This window comes from Gnatocerus cornutus, chromosome 6, assembly GCF_029298725.1.
Source record: "Gnatocerus cornutus isolate USDA-ARS CGAHR chromosome 6, icGnaCorn1.1, whole genome shotgun sequence".
NCBI classification, from domain to species: Eukaryota; Metazoa; Arthropoda; class Insecta; order Coleoptera; family Tenebrionidae; genus Gnatocerus; species Gnatocerus cornutus.
This window is the reverse complement of record NC_142238.1, coordinates 4,856,891-4,881,600: the sequence shown is the minus strand read 5'-3', so window position 1 is coordinate 4,881,600 and position 24,710 is coordinate 4,856,891. Positions and strand designations below refer to the sequence as shown.

Genomic DNA, 24,710 nt, shown 5'->3' with positions numbered 1-24,710 from the left:
GGTACCAAATCATAATAACATCGACCTAAATTTTTGCGAATTAGAATCGTAAACCAAATTCGCTAATGTACTCTAAAATTAAAATTAAGTATCAAAAAGTTCGAATCATTTCCTTGGGATATGCAACCAGTAATACACGCTAGTAATTAGTAATTATAATATTTCGTACCTACCTTTTCTCGCACATTTGAATTTTGGGAGGTTGGGAGGGTTATCAACTAAATAAAAAGTAAAAGAAAAGAAATAAAAAAAAAGGTGTAGGTATTAAAACTATCAGTCTACATTTTTATTCATTGCACAAAACACTGATAATAAAATAGGATAACACAAAGTCAAAATTTTAAATAAAATATACAAAGACTAATTTAGAAATACTAAAAATAAATTTCCATTTGTACTGAACAATATAATAAAACACAAAAGTGTAGTAAATAATAATCCCCATAAAATACTAGAACGTAAATAGAAAAACAAATAGTCAATTATGCGTAGACATAATATTTCCTTAAACGAATGTACAATATATTTACAGTAATTAGCAAAATTCATATTACACAGTTTTTGTTTTCTACAGAATAATTTAGATCTATTATCATTCATAAGAAACAAATATAAAATTGCCAATAATCACGTTGTTTAAAAAATAATTGCATTTTTCGTTATAAAATTGACAATCTTATTTTAACAGGCTAATACAAATCACACTCAACGAAAAATTTATTCGAGAAACAAAAATATCTTACAATATTGGTCCAAATCGGCGAATGAAAAGAACGGGTGTAAAAAATCAAATGATATGTTAATGATTGGTCTAAACGATGGAATTGATCACCTTCAGAAAAGAATTTTATAAAAATTGGTCCATTATCGAAATGAACGTTGATGATGCTTTTCTGAAAATGAAGGAGGGAAACGTAGTAATTTTGCCGAGAAAAGAAAAGAACAATAAATTATTGGCAAAATTTATACTGAACTTATCAAAAGTTTACATCGCGTAAACTTTTAATAATTTGATAAAAATTCTCTACTTTGGCTAGTTACATACAACTTATTGACATCTATTCTGCCTACCTTTTTAGAATGAGTTATTCTTGGCAATAAGAATTGCGTAAATTCTAGTGAACCTGATATAATTTTGTATCGATGCAAAGCGAATACATTTTTGTTTAGGAACTTGGACCCCTTCAAAATCAATACAAAATGTGAACGACAAACACGTATAAGGATTTGGGAATAAAACTCTTGTTGTATTTAACCAAAATATATTTTCGTATCACATGAAATTAACTTTTGTGAAGACACACACAAACAGCAGCCACACTATAACATAATATTCTTGTTTAATACAAAATTCAAATGATGCTAAAGAACCACGATTATAAATATACAATTATCAAATATGTTAAAATTACTTATAATTAAAGTTTTATCACAGTCTCAGAGTTCTCAATTAATTAATATTATATTTATGTGGGTGCTTGTGCAGATTTAAGCCTGAAACATAAGAAACACAATTCGTGATCGATATTGCTTGTGTGTAATCGTTACACGTGTTGTCTGCTGTTATATTAGGTTCACTGAATCGAATACAGCAGATAATACTTGAAGCCTATGCACATCGAGATGCAAAAAGACCGACAAACACGGCCGTTCTAGTAGTACTAGATCGTTTGGTTCCAACTTCTATACTATAATAAGTATATTTATGTAGTTAATAATACTATGCTAAACTGGCCGTCACGAATTTCTTTTTATTCCACTGGTTGCTCATAATATACAATATACGATAAAATTTTGGCATAAAAATCAAAATATACTTCAATAATTTATATCTTAATATATTCTCTAACCAATGAAATAAAAGCTTACGCCATTAATTTAAGTAGTTATGTACAAATAATACAGTGAAAATAGTTTGATTTAGACCTTTACTTCAATAATTAACACGTTAGATTGTTTTATCACACTTGTTCACTCACATGTCCACCACAAGACGTGGTCGTGAGCTTCAGGAACTCGTCTATTCGAACAGAGCAAGGAGGTCGTCGCCGGCAGACGTGTTGGTGTGCCCTACGCTGCTGCCGCTAGATGGGGGCGTATTTAGGTCGGGAGGGTCCAAGTACGACAGCAACTCCATCGGGTCCACGCTGTCCGGCAACAACTGAAACAAAGTCCAAATTATTTTTAATCATCGCTTCCTCGTGCGTCACGCCCCCGCTTTTTATACGCTCGTCATTCGACATATCTCTCTACTTGTGCAAAGGCCACCCAAGCACAATTAAAACTAATGACAATTGACGTTTATTGATATGTGTAATTAAAAAAGAAAAAAACTCACGTTGAGTGCCTCCTGGCCGGTACCTTCACCGTCAATAACAGCGGCCGGATCAAAGTTCAAATCTGAAGGTATGTCAGGAACGGTGTCCGCATTGTTCCCGTTATTACTGGTACTGTTGTTTGAACTATTGCTGTTATTGTGGTGGTCGGTGGCTGGTGGTACGCTGGGAGGACCATTGCCACCGGGGGTGTGGGCAGAACCGGGCGTTCCTCCCGGAGTGTGGGGAGTATGGGGCGTGTGAGGAGTATGAGGCGTGTGAGGCATCTAAAATAAAACAAACACACCACGTGTTAATTTCTTCCAACTCTGACTCCTCTACAGTCTTACCTGTTCGTTCAAGCTCTTCTCCATCGCGTTGAGAGGATCTAGAGAGTTAACGGAGTCGCTCAAATGCGACAGAGGTCCGTTTCCTGAAGAGTAGTCATTGTTTCCTGAGTTAGTAGTCGACCCAAAGTCATACTGACTGTTTCTGGAGTTGTTGTAGGAAGGAGGGCCATTCATCATGGACCCGCTTGCAATACTGTTCATGTCTGGAGGTATATAAGGTGACATGGCTTGTGACATGTCCCAATTGTTCATGGTAGGCAGAGTCATGCTGCCTGGAGACATTGCTTTGTTTAGTCGTTTGGCTCCACAAGAGTCATTCTCGTCCTCCATCTGCAAAAACCACTTAATTAACACGAAATTCTTACATCTTTATCATCACCTTTATTGTTGTGCCTAAAACTTTAGCCGCCTTCCAGTTAGCAGAGCTGTCGATCGTCACTTCGTCCACCTCACTGTTGGTGAGGGTGTTTAAGATCCCCCACATGTACTGGTCGACTTCTAAGCCTTCCAACTGAGCCGGTTTACTAAAAAAAAGCCACCGGTGACCAACTCCCCTCACTTTCATTAAAAGAAGACTTACTTGCAAACCGGACACCTCCACGAGCCCCTCTCGCAGTTCATCTGGAGATACGACTCCAAATCGAAGCACTGAATATGTTTACAATCGTGTCCCCTAGCTGGCAGTGTTATCCTTTTGTACGTTATAGGACATTTAAGCGAAACCTTCAACGCGGTTTGCTCGACTGCATCTCGATCCCTGTCTCCGGTATTACTAAAGTTCCTTTTGATCTTCGCTATACAATGATCCGCCGTCAGCAACCGCTTCCTCAACAGTCCCTGCAGCACTGACCTCACGCTCGGCCTGTGCACCAGCTGCAGGACAAACAGATGAGACTGCAAAACAAAGATTAGTTTTGAACAACGACTGCTTCAGACAACATACACAACAACACGCTGAAACTGTTATCTGAATGGTGTTTCGACCTGGTTGACAGACATCTTTAAGGTACAGAGGTTTGTGAGACGTCTTGTTTTCGCCTCGATCGATGATGAGTGGTGTCGCGTTGACTGAGACTTGCACGGAAGCCGGCCAATTAGTGTTCATTTGTCGGTCTTCGTGATGGAAGCACTTAAGTTGTAACTCTAAGTCGGAGCGCCACATGAGCGTCTGATGCACTGTCGGTTTCAAATGAAAGACGTGGTTGCTGACTGCCAAGTTGTGCTCTAACCGGAAGGGTGGAAGAATTATGCCGTCGCGGACCGGGAACGTCAGTCGCAGCTCGTCGTCTTCTAAAAAATAATTCGAATAAAAAGTTTGTTTCGATGTTTTTTTTTGTTTTTCTTACTCTGACTGGGTACTGGCGGCTTCATTTCGTTGAAGTTGGGCTTTACGTCGGGATTGGGGCTTATATAAGGGGGCATGCTGCTCGCGGGCGTGAGCGGCGGCGTGGGATTCCCAGGAATGGGACTGTGCTGATAGTTCATGTTACCCCTCATTGCCACGTCCTGTTGAAATTGGTTAGTATTGCCATATTGCCCGTTGACATTCCTATTAATGTACTGCGAGTCGTTGGAAAACTGGTTCATGGGGGCATTGGGGAAGTACTGCCCTTGGTTGGTGTACGGCGGCGTCGTTTGCCTCATAGTCCCCGCCCCCCGTACCACCGGCCCCATGTTCCCAGGCCCAAAGGTCGCACTAGGCCCCAGCGTCTGCTGGGTAGGATACTGATTAAAGTTGGGCTGCCGCGTCCCATATCCGGGATACTGCCCATTGGGGTTAAAATTGGGGTTCATCGTGGGACACGGCCCCGAAGTCCCATACTGCTGCTGCTGCCTCTTTTGATTCATGTGCATCGCAGGCGAAGGATACGGCGTCATCCGCCGCGGATACATCGTGTTGTTGGTAGGCCCGGGACTCTGGATGGCCATTTTGGGCCCCATATTGCCCATCATGTTGTTATGCATGTTACCCATGCTCATGTTGGCCATGTTGGACATGGGACTCATGGTGTTCATACCATTTATACTGTTCATGGGCATCATCCGTTGCTGATAACCCTGAGAATACTGCTGGTTACTAAATTGACTGTTATCTTGGAGTGCCACCACGCTGGCGGTGGCGGTGGCCGTTGCTGTCGCAGCCGCTACCATGGCAGCCGTTGACAGTGCATTACCGCTCCCGTAGCCGCCCTCAGTACCATTCATGCCATTACCGGCGCCATAGTTGCCAACCCTGCAAAAACAAACATTCATAAATTACACGAAGTATTCAAATGTGATTGCATATCACCGAATTTATAGTTACTAGAGATAAGAACGCCCACAAAAATTAAGAATAGCGACAAAATGTTAATTCTTTTGATTGGATTTGACGTTATCGACGATTTTGGCAATAAAAATCGATGAAATGCAGCTGTTCCAACAATAATCAAATTCTCTTTGTAAAGTGTTGAAAATAAAATTCCAGTAACAGTTTCGTAGTTTATTAGGAGCGTTTTACAGCGCATCATTTTGCACCTTATGCAATAACACTAAAGCTCAACTAATAATAGTAAAGTGCGCTTATTATTTTTAACGTGCATCCTACACCCACAATCAGTATAAAATGTAGATAAATTCTATTTGCATTGTAAACAGGTGGTAAAAACAGCAGGTGATCGCATCAGTCGTGTTGATAAGATTAGAACAAGACGCTCCGTCACTTTTAATGCACCTTTTACAAAAATTACTTTTTCTTCCAACAAGTTAATTCGTTACTTCTTCTTTCAAAGGGTAAATTTGTCTTTTCTAGCGAGTTCTACGATAAAAATTTTAGAATTTGCACCGTGAACAGACTGCAGGTGCAATTTGACCACTCATTACCGATAAATAACGTGCAAATCGAACAAACCGCGCCATTAGTTCGTGTTTAGATAAAAAATAAACTTGTTTACTTATGTTATCACGCGTGCGAATCTCACAATGAACGTCAAATTAAAAATTTATAGCCGCAGTTTTGTTTGTTAATGTCCGGTGTGAGTTTTATTACTCAGCCCGACTTTGGACTCCTTTTTTGAAACCAAAGATACGTAATTAAAACGTTGTAAATCTTTGCACACGCGTCAACCTTGATCAAATATCGTAAAAACATCAGCGATAACGATTTTTATTTCTGATTGAAAAGGTAGCCAGTTGCAAGTCATGTTTTACGGTTTGCCTAACTGCTATCTCAGGTCATTTTTCTTTATCTGTTCCGACAACAATCGATATTTATCTCAATGTCGGTGTGTTTTCTTTACCTGAAAAGCTGCCAGCCCCTCGAATTGTCAACACTTTCTGGGAATTTCAAAGAGAGACTTCCTGAGTTTGGTCTATTTAAAACTGACGCTCTAATGTGGTATATCCCTTGTTACGACCCTCGAAAAAATCCCCCTCATGGGGTCATAATTGTGGTGCGTTTCAACGAATTTTGGAGCGGAAAGTCCTCGAAAACTAGTGTGATTTATAGAGACGAGTGGTGCAATGAAAACCTTCATTTTCAGCGCAATTGGAGCGACCTTGTCGTTTTCGAACAATTTGCTTATCACCAGGTTAATAAAAACGGTAACTGTTTAACTGATAAAACTATTAATAGTGCAAATAACCGCGCGTTTCTAGGCGTCCCCTGCAATGCTCGGGGATGATCCACATATCCCCGCGTTATTGTTTTCAATGCCAACATATTACGGCGCGCTAATAAACAATCGCACCTGTAAAGATAACATCAAAATGAGTTGATAAAGCGTTTAGCTACCCCACATTTCGCGTCGGTTATTTTTCGGCTCGAGTTCAGGAAATACGGCTGCAAAAAGCTGTACATTTAACCGGTGGGTAAAGCTAAACAATACCCCTCAGAAGGGAGATCGTCGATTGTTCGGGGTTGCAGGGGGAGTTGCACGCTATGATGTGACAAACAATGGCCGCGTTCGTGTTCACACACAGTATCGGCATTGTCTCAGTTTCGGGAAAATCGAACGCCACCCTTCACACCCCCGTTAATTAATTGAATATCTAATGAGGCTATTTTCGGGAACATTTTTAGGACGAAACAGCCTTGATTCCGGGAGTAGGTCACCTTTGTGAGTAAAACACCCCTAATTGGATACATATTTGGGACGGTACCTGAGGGACGCCAACAGATGGGGTCGAAAAAACTGTTAAAGACGCCGTGGTTTTAATCGCATGTTATAAACGCATGGACAATTTAACAATAAACTAATTAATAAAAACACACCTACGGTGCGACCAACAATGGTTATTGACGATTTTCTTCGGCGCAATTATCTAACCATTATTACACCGATCGAATTAACTAACACAATGAAGTAAAATTTATCATCTTATATTTCGAGTTTACGCCGCATTAATTTATTTTGATTCAGTATCTTGTAATACAGGGAACGTGCCTACAGTCGCCTCTTTATTTATTATACCGAGGAGCGCAAAAAAAACTGATGAATTAACCTTTCACGAGCTATCTCAAACTTTTACTTTAAAAATAGATTCATGATAAAAGCTTTAGAAAGCCCAACAAATATTTTTTCCCAGAATCAATTCAGCCAGCTTCCCCGACCCTCTCTAGCTTGGGCGGATTGTAAATCTTCGGAATTCCGGTTTATGGGTTCATCGATGGGCTTTTTTGTTCCGAACCCATAAATCATGGATGGAAGCAGGTAGCGCAATAACGAACTTGAAATTGTTCCCAACACGTGCGAATGGGTCGAGTAAACAACGTGAAAATTGCTGGAATTAGCTGCCACGGCCGTAAAAAGATTGAAATTTCGCGCCAATGAGAATTTTTGGGGATCCCCGGCGAAGCACTCACCCAGGCGCCGCCTGCCTGTAGGCCGTCTGGTAGTTGGGCTGCCCCTGCTTGAGGCTGTTTCCGTAGTTCGGGTTTCCTGCAGGTGTCGGGCCACCCGAGAAGCCTCCGTGGGGGCCCGACTGAGTAGACGTGGTGACTCCCCACACCGTGGTCACGACTGACAACTGCTGCTGGGCCGTGGCGCCCGCTGGCGACCAGTCCCTGAAACAGGCCATGCTGGTTACATCGAAGGCCTCATCCACGTGGTGATTAGTCAATCAGCAGAGCGCTTATGTGTCGCACGCTGCATAATTCCCTCTTATCACGCACGTCAATCAACGGATAATGTTATCACAGAACAGTCCCATTGATTAAAACACACTGGTACTAACACTGGCAGATGGTCACGTTCGCACCACTTTTCGAAAAAAAAAACGGGGGCGTGTGAAAGCCGGACAGGGGTTAAATAGTCCGAATTTGTAAGGCACTGGTAAAAAGTCCGTTGAGAAAGAAAAAAAACTTTTGGCACCACATTTGGGGTTTTCACTGTGTCACAAGAGTTCGAAGTCCCTTTTTTTAGAACTTGGAAGCAAAGTCCTTTCACCACCAAGTCCAAGTGCACACTTTTTTCACTTCTTTCACGGTTTCACTTCACTGCTTTTTTCAAAAATTTAGCACCAGCGCCACTCGCCCCCGAATTTTTTTTTCAAAAATCTGAAAAAAATACAAAAAATGATATGTACCTGTAGGAAGTATATCCCAGCATTTGAGGGTAAACATAAAGATAGTCAATGTTTGAGACACTTTTACACGATCATAATATTTGGTTAACACACTTGTCCGCGAGCGTATCAACGCGGCTTGTACAACACAACCGGAACGCGACGTTCAACTGTCTGCCTGTGAGAGAAACAACGGCACGTAGTCAGCTATGGAGGGGTTCAGGGGAAGTTGACCCGAGCTCATTCTCCTCCATTCCATGCGGCCACAATATCGGTTATAGCGGGCGGTGTTGCCAGCTCACTGCGACCGATACCGTGGGTGGATAATTCTCCTTCTCTCTCTAGGCACGCAACGAACCACAGGGGCGGCGCCCGGAATTTCGAGCCCCGAAAACTGTCAAATCCAACTTTTTTAATTTGCTAATTGTTGATAGGGAAGTGGCACTGGGTTATCGGCGTAAAATATTCACAAATGCGCGCGATAGCGTTATCGCTGTTGGTGCTAAATGCGACCAAATTTAACAATCAACGGGGAAAATAGCGATTTATGCAAAATATTATAATAATAATATATACAGCGCGTTTTCAGTAGGGTAGTCAATACGTCAAATTACTTAAGGGAAACAAAAGACTGTTTCTTCAGTCAAAGACATGACTTGAAATTTCAAAGCCAACTACTGGTATTTATTCGTGTGAATTTTGGACCTGAAAGCGCGGAGGCCGGCCCTGGCGCCCAGTGGCTCACGGTGTTCCCTCGCCACGCATCTCTCCATAGTTAGTTTTCCAGCGTCGAAGGATTGGTGTGTTGTGTCCGCGCAGCGTCGTCTCCTCGAAATTTCGCCTTACTTTTCCCCACCTATAGGGTGGCCCTCGGGGCCCAAATTTTCCCGTTCCGTGTAAATATCGTGTTTGTATAATCCCGCATTGTGATTTGTCGCCGACCTGGCACAATAGTGGAAATTGGCCAGCATCGGTCCAAGTCGGGCGATTCCGTCTCTGTTCGGTGCACGTTCAATTACTCCGCCTAATTATCAGCTAAACAGCAAACGTACGCTACCCGCTGGCACTCTCGCCCATCTCTAGCGGGGTTTCCGTCGATTGTTTACCTCTTTATCTAAAGCAGGGAATGTTGACGGTCGACGTGCCCACGTGTATGAGTTAAAAATGGGACGGGGCGTAATCATGCATTAATAACATTTTACTCGGCGAGGTTTAACAGCGTAAATGTCAATCTTCTTGAAACATACTCTACGTAATTGTTGCAGGTTGCGAGCTTTGCTGTGGAAATTCGTTCGTTTTCATAATTCAAATCGGACATTGCTATCTAAACAATAGAATGGTAATTGCATTTGCAATTGCGTGAGCGTTGAAAGGGCTAGGGGGAGGACCCGGCTTACCCTCTTAACGCTGCAAATCTGTTACAGCACTCCATGGTCGACAGGACTACCAACACGCATTTTTACAATCACACTCTTAACTGGGGCTTAACTAACTTTCACCTTTCAGTTAAGACAGTCAAGTAACCAACGACACCACCAGAAGCTAGGCAGAATTTCCCTTTATCAATTGTTAAATTTTGGGTCTTCCCCTCTCAACTTTTGGGAAAACCCTCTCTGTTAGTTTGGCAACCCTGGCGTTCTCGCGGTTCCTTATCAGTCATTATCCCCTCGGCAAACTATCATTTGAATAATCACTTGAAAAATTCCACGTTGTTGCTTCAGAGGTTTAAAAACAAGCAAAGATTGGTTACACTAGTCAACAAAGTTTGGAAAAAAGTTGTACTGGAGAAGCGGAAACGCTTCCTCATTCCGAATCTAAAGTCGGTTTTGCTCCATCAGGTCCGGATTTAGAGATTCTTCTGCAATAAAATGTTTTCTTCACTTTTTCTTGAAAAGTTGCAAAGTTATGGGATTGTTCGAACGTATTTTGGAAAAATAATTCAATAAGCTTTCCAACGATCTATAAAATTCATCAAGATATTTTCTTAAGCAGTTTTGCATATAACTCAAGAATTATTACATCGATGTTCTATTGAAAAGCATGTTTGAAAAGATTGAGATCTTGTCTTTTTGACGTGTTGACAAATGCATTGCTATCTTTTATCGTTTAGAAGTTGCAGGACAAAAAAAGATGGAGAAGTTTTTCCAAAAATCAAAACTTTTTTATTTTTTGGCCATTTCATAAAAACATCAACGCCAGAGTTAAAAAATCCTAATTTCTACACGTTTATTGAGTTTTACAATACTTTAATGCCAAAACGATAACTTCTTGATGAAGTGTTCTTTGTTTTCTTGTGGACCAAAAGAATTAGAGGGTGGCAATTTTTGAAAAGAATTGTTTAGATTTTTCTGGGAAACTCACTGAATAACTATTGAACACAAATACTCGCCAATCTCTTGAAAAGTGTATTTTTTGTACTTTTTTCTGGACAATCTGGTGGCAGTAATTCTATTTGAGCGAAAAAATTTTGTAGATTAATACAAAAACGTCTTCAAATTCCTTTAAATTATCAAAAACTCGACCACCAACTTTTTAACAGATGTTACATACTCTTTGCCTGTGATCTTAAATTTAGACCAATGAATCATTTAGAAACGCGAAATTAATCGAAAAACTACAATTTTATGGGTATTCAAATTCAAATTATTCAAAATCTTCGAAAGTTGACGAAATATGAATTTTTGCTAAAAATCGCTCCATATTTTTTGTCTACAAAATATTAATTATTTATATAATAATATATATATAATTAACACTGCGTTAAAAAGCAGAGATCTCAACTTTTATAAGGATCTATTACAATAAAAAATCAAAGTACCAACTTGGGGGAGTTCTCTGCAAAAGTGTCAAAAATTTTTAAAAATCGTTCGTTTTTCGAAATTTTCCTCAGTTTTTCTCAAATATCTTCGTAAAAACCAACTCTTCCGGAGACTTCTTCAGTTGTTTGGGAAGCTTATTCAGTTACCTTTCCAAAGTTTCATGATTTTCCAAGCTTTGTAACAAAATTGAAAAAAAACCCAAAATGAAAAAACTTATTTTCCGAATATCTCCGAGTTCTGACTTGATGGAGCAAAACGGGCAACGGATTCAAAATCAGAAGCCAATTCTACTTTAGAAAATTTCGCCCAAAATTCCTGTTCCACAAACTCACCGAAACTCCTCGTTATGATTTGAACTTTGACGTAATTCAATTAAGATTCCGAGAAACTGCAAAACTCGAGGACCCCGAAGAATGTGCGTAACATTGTCCTGTCACTCGGCCAAAAGTTCGACTTTCAACACTTCACCAACTATTTTCCCTGTAATTTCTTGCAAAAATCGAGTTTCATCTAATTAAAAGTGGCACCGGTGTAACACCACACTGAACCAGTTCCACTCAAGTGAGATTAACTGAAAAACCACAGTCACCTGTATATTTCCTTAACCCATATAATTTATGGTGTTGCATTACGGAAATAAATCACCTATAAAGGCGTCAGCGGTATTGTTATTAATAAACATAAATAATTTGTCGGTATTTTTCTAGCGTGTGAGTATCGAGAATTATTCATGACGTGAGTTTTTCTGGTGGCGAGCTTAGGATCTTCAATTAATTTTGTTGCCTTTTCTGGGTCAATCAAACGTGGAGACCCAGGACACTCTTCAAGGCAAATGGGTTAATTGGAGGGAGTTATTCCGATAATCTCATGAAAACTAAAAATTTTGATCTTGCATACCGGATTAAGATACAATTTTCGCACGTACCTCGATAAAATAAAACATGCAGATATTTTAATCGTGGATTTAGATAGTGCAGAAAGATTTTCGCACAGATACCGTATCTTAAAAAATCTAATCTTGAGAGATGTTAGAATGGAGTGTCGCGCTTACTCTGATTAGAAAAGCAACTTCCTGTACTTACGGTGAAACTTTAGCTACTTAACAAATCAAATGTAATACCAATTGACTCCGTTGAATTAACAAAAACAGTACTGTTTCGCAACGTTAGGCGGTGACGTCGAGAATCAGTGCAGAGCTGGTGAAATGACACGATTGTTTAACTCCGTTATAAGGAACAGAATTACGATGCCGTTAAGAGCAAAGTCATCGACTCACCTCACAAGATCATCTAAACGATATTAATATTTTCGGTGGACGCAAAAACGCCATTGTTGGGGAAAACCGCTCGGTTTTTTTGAATCCCAAACTCTTTTTTGACTTTTCTATGGAATTCCGATATACCTGATACTATTCCTTCAAATCTAGATCCAAATCTTCAGTAAGCACTTGAAAACTGTGTCGAGTGCAAACACTCGTAATTTGCCACTTTTCCTGTTCCATTAACTACAAGTTTCCACTTCGATTCTGAACAATTGATCGCGTCTTTTTCCATGTTTGTTTACTCCAAAGATAAGAAGGACATTGAGAATGAAGGACCTGCAATTCTGAAATTTTTATCCCGAAAATAATAATACCAAATCCACGAGTACATAGTACAAATTGATTCTTGGTTTATCAGCGATAATAGTCAAGGACGAAAATATTTTGTTAATATCGCTTTATGCAATATTATGTTTGCTTTAGTTTTACAATATTTGATTATGAAATTTAGGCTATAGAACATCTGGTTAAATTTAGATCTCATTCATTCGTAAATTTTTTCCAACCGTTTCAAGGCTCCAGTATTGGATTTTTCAAGGGTTAAATATTGATGACGTTTAACTTTATAATGGACGTTTGTAAGATGTTATTTAAAGTCTCGGATCAATACTTGTCGTTAAGCAAGCAGATAATTATTATTCAAAGAACAAATAAGAAACTGTTTGTATTTCACAAAACGGAATTAAAAATATCCTCAGTCATGCCTCGAAAAACGCCCGTTTAGCTAAAGCGAAAGTCTGATTAGAAACTGGGCACTTTTTGCACTTGCAGCTATCATTTTATGGTCAAATTTAATCAGCACTCTATTAAAATCGGTTATTAATTTTAGTTTCCAGGAAATGAAGACTGCGCAAGTGTATTACGTAACAGTTACGTACTTTACACACTAATTTTTACACCGATGTCCAAATGTTTACATTTTTACAAAGAATTTTTAATAAATCTGAACACGGCTTTGTTCACAAGGTTTTACAACGCTTTCATAATGCTTATCATTACACGTGCACTTTATTAATATCGTCATTGGTCATGTTCCTTCATGTCCTTGCAAGGTTATTGAAAAAAATGCGAATTGTAAATTTTACGTTCTTGTTACGATTTTATGTGTAAAACACTTCAACTGCCAGATTTGGTACGAGGGACGTTACAATTGGCATAATTTGGCTAAGACAATTAATGTGAATTTACTAGTGAAAGATGCTTCGTAAGTTGTAATTTATTTGAGATTAACAAATTTGAGATGCGTCTATGCAGAGCTCGATTTTTTACAATGTTTTAATCTAACTACATATAAGCTCGAAAGAACTAATCAAAATCCACTGAATTTCGTAGTTTCGGTTTTTTTAATTCTTTTTTTCGTGGATTTTGAAGAATGAACACTACAAATTGGACAAATTTAAAGAGATTCACTCAAATTCTTCTGGTTTTGTAGAAAATACTGGAAAATTGTATTTTATAATATAAAGTTAAATCTCTGAATCTCTGGAAGTTTTGGCACTACAACAATAAAATTTGGGGAGTTTACTATTTTGGGTTTGCTTATTAAGTGTGCCAAATCGCGAATTCATACAGCAAAAGGAACAGATTTTGAGAAATTTTTACTTTTGGAAAAACAAAATTTTTTGTTATTTTATTTTGAGACTTATGACTTTGGCAATTTTGGTGATATGGTAAAGTTTGAAGAGTTTACTATATTGGACTTGCTTATTAAGTGTGCCAAATCTTAAACTCATACAATAAAAAGAACCGATTTTAGAAAATTTTAACTTTGGAAAAAATCAAATTTTTTTATTTTTTTTATTGAGACCTGTAACTTTGCTAATTTTGACGATACGACATTGAAATTTGGGAAGTTTGCTATATTGGACTTGTTTATTAGGTGTGTCAAATCTCAAGCTCATACAGCAAATAGAGCAGATTTTAGAAATTTTCAATTTTGAAAAAATCTAAATTTTATATTGAAACCTATAACTTTTGCAATTTTGGTGCTATGACAATGCAATTTGGGAAGTTTACTATCTTGGACTTGTTTACTAAGTGTGCTAAATCTCAAACTCATACAGCGGAAGAAACAGATTTTGGAAATTTTCACATTTAGAAAAAAACAAAATTTTGTATTATTTTATATTGACACCTGTAACCTTGGCAATTTTGGTGATATGGCAATGCAATTTGGGGAGTCTACTATCTTGTATTTGCTTATTAAGTGTGCCAAATCTTAAATTTATACATCGGAAGAAACAAATTTTAGAAATTTTCGTTTTTAGAAAAAATCAAAAAAAATTATTATTTCTTGTTGCGACTAGTAACTTTGAGTAACTTTATAAATGTTAGTGATATGACAACGAAATTTGAGGAGCTTCCTATCTTGGAATTGTTTATTAAGTGCGCTAATTCTCAAACTCATGCAGCGAAAGGAACAGAATTTAGAAATTTTTATTTTTAGAAGAAATAAATCATTTTGAATATTTTATACAAAGACCTAGCACTGCGGGAGTTTTGGTGTTGGGATAATAAAATTTTGTGAGTTTACTACTTTGGACCTCTTTATTAAGTGTGCCAAATTTCAAAGTCATAGAACAGAAGGAACAGATTTTAGAAATTTACATGTTTAGTTGAAACCAAAAATTTTCATTGTTGTATATTAAGACATGTAACTTTGGTTAGTTTTGTGATATGATAATGAAATTTGGTGAGGTTACCATATTTGACTTACTTATTAAGTGTGCCAAATCTCAAACTCAGGCAGCAGAGGAAACAAATTTTAGAATTTTTTGTTAGGAGAATCCAAAAAATTTCATCATTTCGTATTAAGACCAGGATCTCTGGAACTTTTGGCGCTACAACAATATAATTTGGAAAGTTTACAATGTTTGACTTGCTTATTAAGTGTGTCAAATCTCAAACTCATACGCAAAAGGAACAGATTTTTTACTTTTACTTGGAAAAAATTAAAAATTTTTATTATTTTATATTGAGACCTGTAACTTTGGCATTTTTGGTTCCCAGTTTTGGCTTACTTATTTAGAATCCCAAATTACAAAATTTTACAGTTAAAGATACACATTTAAGACATTTTTATGTTTTGCGGAAATACTTTTTTTTATTATTTTTACAAAAACCAAGAATTCCGACAGTTTTGGTGTTAGTACAATAAAATTTTGGGGGTTTACTAAATTATAGTTACCTACGAAGTGTGCGAAATCTCAGTCACACAGCAGCGGAGATAAGTATTTAAAAAAAATATCTTTAGAAAAACCCAAAAATTTCATTACTTTGCAGTAAGACCTAGAACTTTGACAATTTTGGCTCTATGACTACAGAATTTGGGGAAGGTGCTATTCTTGACTTACTCAAAAATTGTGCCAAAGGGCAACATTGTAGAGAAAGAGACACAAATCTTATTATCAATCTGTCGATCTAGAGCAGGTTGTGAATAACCAAAATTGAATCATTTAATGTGCCTTCAATAGAGGGCCCAACAAATCGAATAAACAGCTCTTGACCCATTGGATAAACAATTTTAAAGTTGGTCACAAAATAAACTTCCCCGGCGATTAATCATTTCGGCAGGTCTCACCTTCATTTCTGATCACTTTAAACATATCATTATCTTATCGTGTTATATCTCACCCCCATTCGAATTATTTATCGTTGCAAGCAGCGCTTATTCATCGATCACATCGATGTACTTCGAAGCTTTTTCATGTGCATATATAAAACTGTACTTTACTGACACGAGCGTGTAATTCCTGCCGCAACAATGTAAATATGCTAATGACAATAATTTTTCCTTTAATGAATGTTAACAATTACGTAAGAAGCTAAATCTGTGTCCACGTCGGACTTTGATAACCACAAAAAAATGTAGTTTTTATGTCGGTGCACAAGTACGATAATGATAGCAAAGCAACACCATTTTAATTATTCATAGCGTTATCAAGGCTTAATTGAAATGAAGTTTAATTGCTAATAAAACGTTAACAAAATGAGTTATTGCTCTTATCAGCGGTTATCGAAAAGATGGTGTGGATTGTTCTTCGAAATTTTTCCAGCGGTTTTCTTGCACTTTCGCTGTTTAAAACAAACATTTTTTCAGCAAGCGACCGCGAAAAAGTGTGTCAATGAGATAACCTCATTTGACATTTCTTACTTTGAACAATTGCGTTCTCAATGCGAGGGGACAATTTCTGTTTTCCTGTTTTGATCCGAGATTCGTGTTTACTCTACTTTGTCATTGACATTGAGAGTCCACGTGGATTGCAGGAATGTGAATTTTTCTACCAGTTGAGCCAATTTTCCATGTTTCGACACTTGTAATCTCAGTAAAATATTTAATTAGTGATTAACTCCTTTGTGGTCGAAGGAAGTTCCGCTGGTGATAAACCAAAGATTGCATAATTTCGCGCATACATCACTCCCATGTGTTTTTTCCAGAACTGAGATTTGTGCTCTGTGGTTTAATGACAACATTTTCGACACATGTGAGGCAACCCATAAATTCTCGTTTCATGTATCATCATCGGCGATTTTTCCTAGTTTCAAGAATGAGAAAACTCGCAGATCGATAAGACGATTTTGACGCAATAGTAGACGGAATAGATTAGATTAAAGCACCTTTCCCCTCGCTTCTCAAACAGTTACAATTTCATTGCACGCAATCATCATCGCTCAGCAAAATAAAATACGTCATCTATTTTCTAAACATAACCTTGATTTATTTATATAATAATACAATATTTTTTAGCTAATTGCGGGAATGTGGGCAAGGTCGAGACATCTGGAACAGCGGGAATTTTCTGGGTTCTCCACTTGGAAATGAATCTAGCGCTGGGTGATTAACTGGCGTTTATTTATTCAAATCAAGGATCAATAGTTTGGAGAAAAATGAAAAATTCAAATACCGAGCGCTAAACAAATCTAAAATCGATAAAGTTGATTTTTATTGCACGAATTGGATCCACGCTTCGTGTCAAGGAAACTTTTAATGAAATGCAGCAGGAATAAATGGAGTGAGATTCGGGTTTTGGGGGCCGTGACGGACTGTGACGCACATTTCCTAATTACCTATCGATTATTACCATTTTTTATTGTGTCTAAGCCCTTTTTGTCCATGATTTTGGATATCTGAAACTCTGACAGTATTCGCACTGTGCCACTGACTTGCGCCAAATCCTCAAATTATCTGAACCTGAATAGAGTACAAAAAATGTAATTATAATATCAAACAGCGCTGTAGATAATGATTAACAGGATATTGCAAAATTTCATTTGTTTGAAATAAATGCGACCCTTAAGCTTTTTGGTGACTTTTTCCTACTCGTTTCGTGGACCAAACTCAAATTTTAATTAGAAACAAAATATGAAAAAGGTACCTGAAGTTATTACGAAAAACGATCACAAATGTTGCCTTCCGTTATACAATCCACAATGTCATCACACGTAAATTCTGTTTTATCCGTAAACAAATCACTTTTTATGACAACATTAACTTGTGAAGAAACCTTTGGCGAAGAATTTATAAAAAATCTAAACTCAAAATAATCTAAAATTAAAGAATACTAGGTTATTATAATCTTGGACTTGTATATTAAGTGTGCCAAATCTCAAACACATGCAACGGAAGGAACAGATTTTAGAAATTTTCACTTTTGGAAAAATCAATTTTTTTTATTATTTTATATTAAGACCTGTAACTTTGGAAATTTTAGTGATATGACAATGAAATTTGAGGAGTTTACTATCTTGGAATTGTTCATTAAGTGCGCTAATTCTCAAACTCATGCAGCGAAAGGAACAGAATTTAGAAATTTTTATTTTTAGAAGAAATAAATAATTTTGATGATTTTATACAAAGACCTAGCAGTCCGACAGTTTTGATGTTGGGATAATAAAATTTTGGGAGTTTACTATTTTGGACTTGATTATTAAGTGTGCCGTGCCAAATATGAAACTCAGGCAGCAGAAGGAACAGATTTTAGAAATTTTCATTTTTAGGAGAATTTTTTTTTCATTTTATATTAAGACCTATAACTTTGCCAACTTGTGTGATATGACAATTAAATTTCGTGGGGTTCCTATTTTTAGCTTACTTATTAAGTTTGCCAAATTACAGAATTACAATTAAAATTTAGAAATTTTCCTTTTTAGAGAATCCAAAAATTTTCATTATTTTATACAAAGATCAAGAACTCCAGCAGGTTTTCTGTTAGAATAATAAAATTTTGTGAGTTTACTACTTTGGACATATTTATTAAGTGTGCCAAATTTCAAACTCATAGAACAAAAGGAACAGATTTTAGAAATTTTCATGTTTAGTTGAAACCAAAACATTTCATTATTGTATATTAAGACATGTAACTTTGTTAAATTTCGTGATATGACAATGAAATTTGGTGAGGTTCCTATATTTGACTTACTTATTAAGTGTGCCAAATCTAAACTCAGGCAGCAGAGAAAACAAATTTTAGAATTTTTTGTTAGGAGAATCTAAAAAATTTCATCATTTCGTATTAAGAACACCTGGATCTCTGGAAGTTTTGGCGCTACAACAATAAAATTTGGAAAGTTTACAATGTTTGACTTGCTTATTAAGTGTGCCAAAATTCCCATTTATAGAGCAAAAGAGACAAATTTCAAAAATTGTGACTGTGCGCACATTTCCTAATTAGCTATCGATTATTATTTCTATTGTGTCTAAGCCATTTTTGCCCATGATTCTGGACACGAAGTGGATTCTTCCATCTAAAACTCTGACAGTTTTCGCAGTGTGCCACTGGCGCCAAATCTTCAAATTATAGAGGCTGAACCTGAATAAAGTACAAAAATTGTAATTATAATATCAAACACCGCTGGTAGATAATGATTAATAGAATATTGCAAAAACTTAATTTGTTTGAAATAAATGTGACCCTTAATAAAGCTAATGTTTATTTCGACTGGTTCTTATGGTGACTTTTACCTACTCGATTCGTGGACCAAACTCAAATTTTAATTAGAAACAAAATATGAAAAAGGTACCTGAAGTTATTACAAAAAACGATCGTTAGACAATCCACAATGTCATCACACGTAAATTCTGTTTTATCCGTAAACAAATCACTTTTTATGACAACATTAACTTGTGAAGAGACCTTTGACGAAGAATTTACAAAAAATCTAAACTCAAAATAACCTAAAATTAAAGAATACTAGGTTATTGTTAAACTGACCGGAACTCCGATAAAGAAGATTTCTAAAGAAAACTTTAAATTTTTTTGGAAACGGTGATGTTTTGGAACGCGACATTTGGCCACCATTTCCAACTGCGGTGTCTAATATTGTGGTTAAACTGTTTGCAGCTTATTTTAAGAAACAAATTTTACGAATTTTTCTTTTGGGGCAACCAAAAATGTTGTTTATTAGCTGTGCAAAATCCCAAAATTTAGAACAATTCCGTGCGTTATTGGCTCAGATTTCCCGTTTTGAAATTCCACGGAAATTCCCCTCTAATTTTGGCACCGTTTCTGCTCCGCTAACGAATACTTTACGTAACCTGTCCATCATTATTATTAGTTTTATCGCAAAGTCCCCACGTGACAAAATCTCAATTTAATTAGAATAGGCCGTTAAAAATAGTAGAACAGCACAGTAAAACTATTTTGAATGTCCTTAAATTTTCGATTTTATGAGTTATTTTCGACATAAATAAGCCCCCTAATAATATTTACATAAATAACCACGAACTAATGGGTAAGCCATAAAGGAGATACTAAACCATCACAAATTGAATATAAATACTTTTGTTAACAAAGTGTTAGTGCCCGATAAATCTCACAGCGTTTATTAGTCGAAGATCGAAAAACAGCGAAGATTTGGGTAAGATTTCAAAGAGCAGGTTAACGACTTGGTGATGTGGAGATGGCTTCCACGTGAGCAGACCATCCGAAGAATTAATTTATGGCGTAAGTGACACGCGCTGGATTTAGACATCCGTGATCTTTTTTTCGGTGATTATTATTCCTAGCGCAAGATCTGGCATTGTCAGAATTTTCTTCAATTATCATAATTTTACTCGTTGACGGGTTTATGATAATGACGATTTCGAAGGAAACTGAGAAGCTTGACCCAGGCGAGGTTTTCATATCCATTCAAATCAACCATTTTCGTAAATAAATCACAACTTTCAGCATTTAAAAAATCATCACAGTCGTTCTAAACCGTTACAAAGAAATTCGACTCGAGTTTTTCACTAATCGATAATTTGTAATGATTATACACTGTGCTCTATTATAGGAGAGACATTCAATATTTACGAGCACTGGTAGACACTGGCTTATAATGGATGCAAATCGATGAAAAAAGACGTGTGAATAATATAAGCAATGTTAACAAGTCAAAGATAATATGCAAATCTTGTTTAATTAATTATTGTTTAAACAAGTGTGGTTTTATCCGAAGTGAAAATTTAAATTGTTACGACTGCATAATGAAACCGACAGGAACATGTTGAATAATGACGCTAAAACAAGCAAACATTTGTAACGTCATAACACATCACTGTCTCTTTTTACATTGTTTCTCCATTCATTTCTTGGGGAGTTTGACAAAAGAAAAATTTTAAATAAAGTCAAAATGTACAAAAAGTATATTTTTTGGAAATTTATGTTCTGAGATGAATGCGAAATTTACCAATTTTTTTCAACACGCTGTAATTCCTTAATTTTTGGTGCTACAATTACAAAATTTGTGGTGGTTGGTACCCTTGTTTATTATTATGAGTGCCAATTTATAAAAATATTCAACCAAAAGTATATTTTTTGGAAATTTTTGTTCTGAGATGATCGCGAAATTTACCATTTTTTTTCAACACGCTGTAATTCCTTACTTTCTGGTGCTATAATAACGAAATTTGTAGTGGTTGGTACCCTTGTGTCTCTTATTAAGAGTGCCAATTTACAAAAATATTTAACAAAATGTATATTTTTTGGAAATTTATGTTCTGAGATGAATACGAAATTTACCAATTTTTTTTAACACGCTGTAATTCCTTAATTTTTGGTGCTACAATTACAAAATTTGTGGTGGTTGGTACCCTTGTTTATTATTATGAGTGCCAATTTATAAAAATATTCAACTAAAAGTATATTTTTTGGAAATTTTTGTTCTGAGATGATCGCGAAATGTACCATTTTTTTTCAACACGCTGTAATTCCTTACTTTTTGGTACTACAATAACGAAATTTGTGGTGGTTGGCACCCTTGTCTCTCTTATTAAGAGTGCTAATTTACAAAAATATTTAAAAAAGTATATTTTTTGGAGTTCTGAGATGAATGCGAAATTTACCAATTTTTTTCAACACGCTGTAATTCCTTAATTTTAGGTGCTACAATAACGAAATTTGTGGTGGTTGGCACCCTTGTCTCTCTTATTAAGAGTGCTAATTTACAAAAATATTTAAAAAAGTATATTTTTTGGAGTTCTGAGATGAATGCGAAATTTACCAATTTTTTTCAACACGCTGTAATTCCTTAATTTTAGGTGCTACAATTACGAAATTTGGGGTGGTTGGCACCCTTGTCTTTTTTATTAAGAGTGCTAATTTACAAAAATATTCAACAAATAGTACACCTATTTTTTGGAAATTTTTGTTTTGAAATTAATGCGAAACTTAGCATTTTTTTTTCAATACACTGTATTTTATTCATTTTTCGTGTTATAATTACAAACTTTGTAGTAGTTGGTACCTTTGTTTCTCCTATTAAGAGTGCTAATTTACAAACATATTCAACCAAAAGTATATTTTTTGGAAATTCTTGTTCTGAGATGAATTCGAAACTTACCATTTTTTTCAACACACTGTATTTTGTTTATTTTTGTTATTATAATTACAAAATTTGTGGTGGTTAGTACTCTTGTCTATCTTATTAAGAGTGCCAATTTACAAAAATATTCAACAAAAAGTATATTTTTTGGAAATTTTTGTTCTGAGATGATCGCGAAACTTACTATTTTTTTTAATACGCTGTAATTCCTTAATTTTTTGTGCTACAATTACGAAATTTTGGGTGGTTGGCACCCTTGTCTTTCCTATTAAGAGTGTTAATTTACAAAAATATTCAACTAAAAGTACATATTTTTTGGAAATTTTTGTTCTGAAATGAATGCCAAACTTACCATTTTTTTTCAATACACTGTATTTTATTCATTTTTCCTGTTATAATTACAAAGTTTGTGGTAGTTGGTACCCTTGTTTTTCCTATTAAGAGTGTTAATTTACAAAAATATTCAACAAAAAGTATATTTTTTGGAAATTCTTGTTCTGAAATGAATGCGAAACTGGCCATTTTTTTTCAACACACTGTATTTTCTTCATTTTTGGTGTTATAATTACAAAATTTGTGGTAGTTGGTACGCTTGTCCATCTTATTAAGAGTGCCAATTTACAAAAATGTACAATAAAAAAATATTTTTTGGAAATTTTTGTTCTGAGATGATCGCGAAACTTACTATTTTTTTCAACACGCCGTAATTCTTTAATTTTCGGTACTACAATAACGAAATTTGTGGTGGTTGGTACCCTTGTCTCTCTTATTAAGAGTGCTAATTTACAAAAATATTCAACAAAAAGTATATTTTTTAGAAATTTTTGTTCTGAGATGATCGCAAAACTTCCCAATTTTTTTCAACACGCTGTAATTCCTTCATTTTTGGCGTTATATTTACAACATTTGTGATGGTTGGTACCCTTGTCTCTCTTATTATGAGTTCCAATTTACAAAAACATTCATAAGTAATATAATTCATAAGTATTCGTCATGAGAATTTAACGAACTGACAAGCAACTGTCAGATCGCGTGGTATTTTCGCGTGGAATTGTCACTACAAGAAAAGTTTGCTGTGATTGGTTTATTTGAAAAAATAAATGTCTCTTATCGGTCGAATCTATGGTGAGTTGAATTCTCAACAAAAAATATATTTTTTGGAAATTCTTGTTCTGAGATGAATGCAAAACTTACAATTTTTTTCAATACACTGTATTTTCTTCATTTTTGGTGTTATACTTACAAAATTTGTGGTGGTTGATACTCTTGTCCATCTTATTAAGAGTACCAACTTACAAAAATGTACAACAAAAAGTAAAAGGTGCAAAATTAACAAATAATTTTTGTCCAAATGTCCTAGTTGTTTTACCTCGTTTTTAACATATCTTTGGCCGCATTTTCGGGTTCTGCTTTATTGATTTTCGGCAGCTTATTGCTCTTGTTATTGACTTTACCTAATCCCAATAATCTTCTCATAAACAAAATTATCACCTGATAACTTGCAAAAATGCGCTGACTGCTGTCGTCATCGAGTGTTTGTGTTTAGATGATTGCCAGGTAGAAACTTATCGAAACGGTCTTTTATTTTAAGATCTGGACATGTTTGATTTTGGCGGCGTGCCTTGCCGCAATCAATACCGATAAATTTCCCATTAAAAAATAACGCTCTAATAGATTTTTTATTATTTCCAGGAAGCGGCGTTTTTCCTTTCACTTATTGTCCAGATTTCCCTGTTCAATTGTAAAAACTGATTCGCTGTTACAGTGGTAAGAAGAGCATGAAAATGAATATTTTTCACTGTATCAGATTGGACGCTTTCCATTTGCAGATGACATACACACTGTTACAATTTCACCTGCACTTTCCTGTTCGATTTCTAGTAATTTCTCTCGTATTGTGCGACAAGATATTACGAATATTTTAATTTCGAACAATCGCACGTCCGAGTTGGGTAACACATTGTTACCGAAACCACTTGCGTAACAAGTAGAAGTGCCAGCGATTCCGCCCACGCAGGGGCCAAAATTCCTGCCGGTCGAAAATGGTCTTCCGCAGTTTTGAATTTTTTCGATAAAAGCGGAAATACAAAGCGTAATGAATTGGGTAAGTGTTTTATTAAACCGCGACGAATCCGTTACGTTGATTTTTCCGCTTTTTGCAAAGTGCAGCTCGGCTGGATTAAGTGATTATTCACCCTCAATTTACGCACTTGCTACGAAATATTCAAGCCGGTGGTGCTATCGTGGAAGTAATAATTACCATCACTTGGAAATCACGAGCCGTAGAAAATTCGTGGGATTTCTCACAATGCCGGCTTCCAGTAATCATATTACGGCTGAGAAACATCATTAGAAAATGTAAAAAATTTAAATACAATTTACGAAACATCCAAACAAACATCTTCGAACTAATAGTTAGCATTTGGCGCGAGGAACTACAAAATAACAATTTGTTTACGCTTGTCAGCTTTGGCGGGATTTACATGCTTTGTTTCTGAAACATCAAGAACAGCCCAGACTTGCTGCGGCCGATTTCGTGTTTGTATTTTGATTTTAT

The 24,710-nt window shown here is 36.1% G+C and overlaps 1 protein-coding gene across 1 annotated transcript; it reads right to left on the bottom strand.

The window, feature by feature from the left end:
* Positions 1–1,911: 1,911 nt before the first annotated feature.
* tna (Zinc finger MIZ domain-containing protein tonalli) lies at positions 1,912–8,415 on the bottom strand. Its single transcript, XM_088038598.1, has 9 exons — positions 8,231–8,415; positions 7,509–7,709; positions 4,012–4,898; positions 3,609–3,955; positions 3,246–3,559; positions 3,045–3,189; positions 2,666–2,995; positions 2,339–2,602; positions 1,912–2,161 (listed from the first exon to the last, which is right to left on the bottom strand). The coding sequence occupies exons 1-9, from the start codon at positions 8,251–8,253 to the stop codon at positions 2,021–2,023; spliced, it is 2,652 nt and encodes an 883-aa protein (XP_087894724.1). The 5' UTR covers positions 8,254–8,415; the 3' UTR covers positions 1,912–2,020.
* Positions 8,416–24,710: the final 16,295 nt, after the last annotated feature.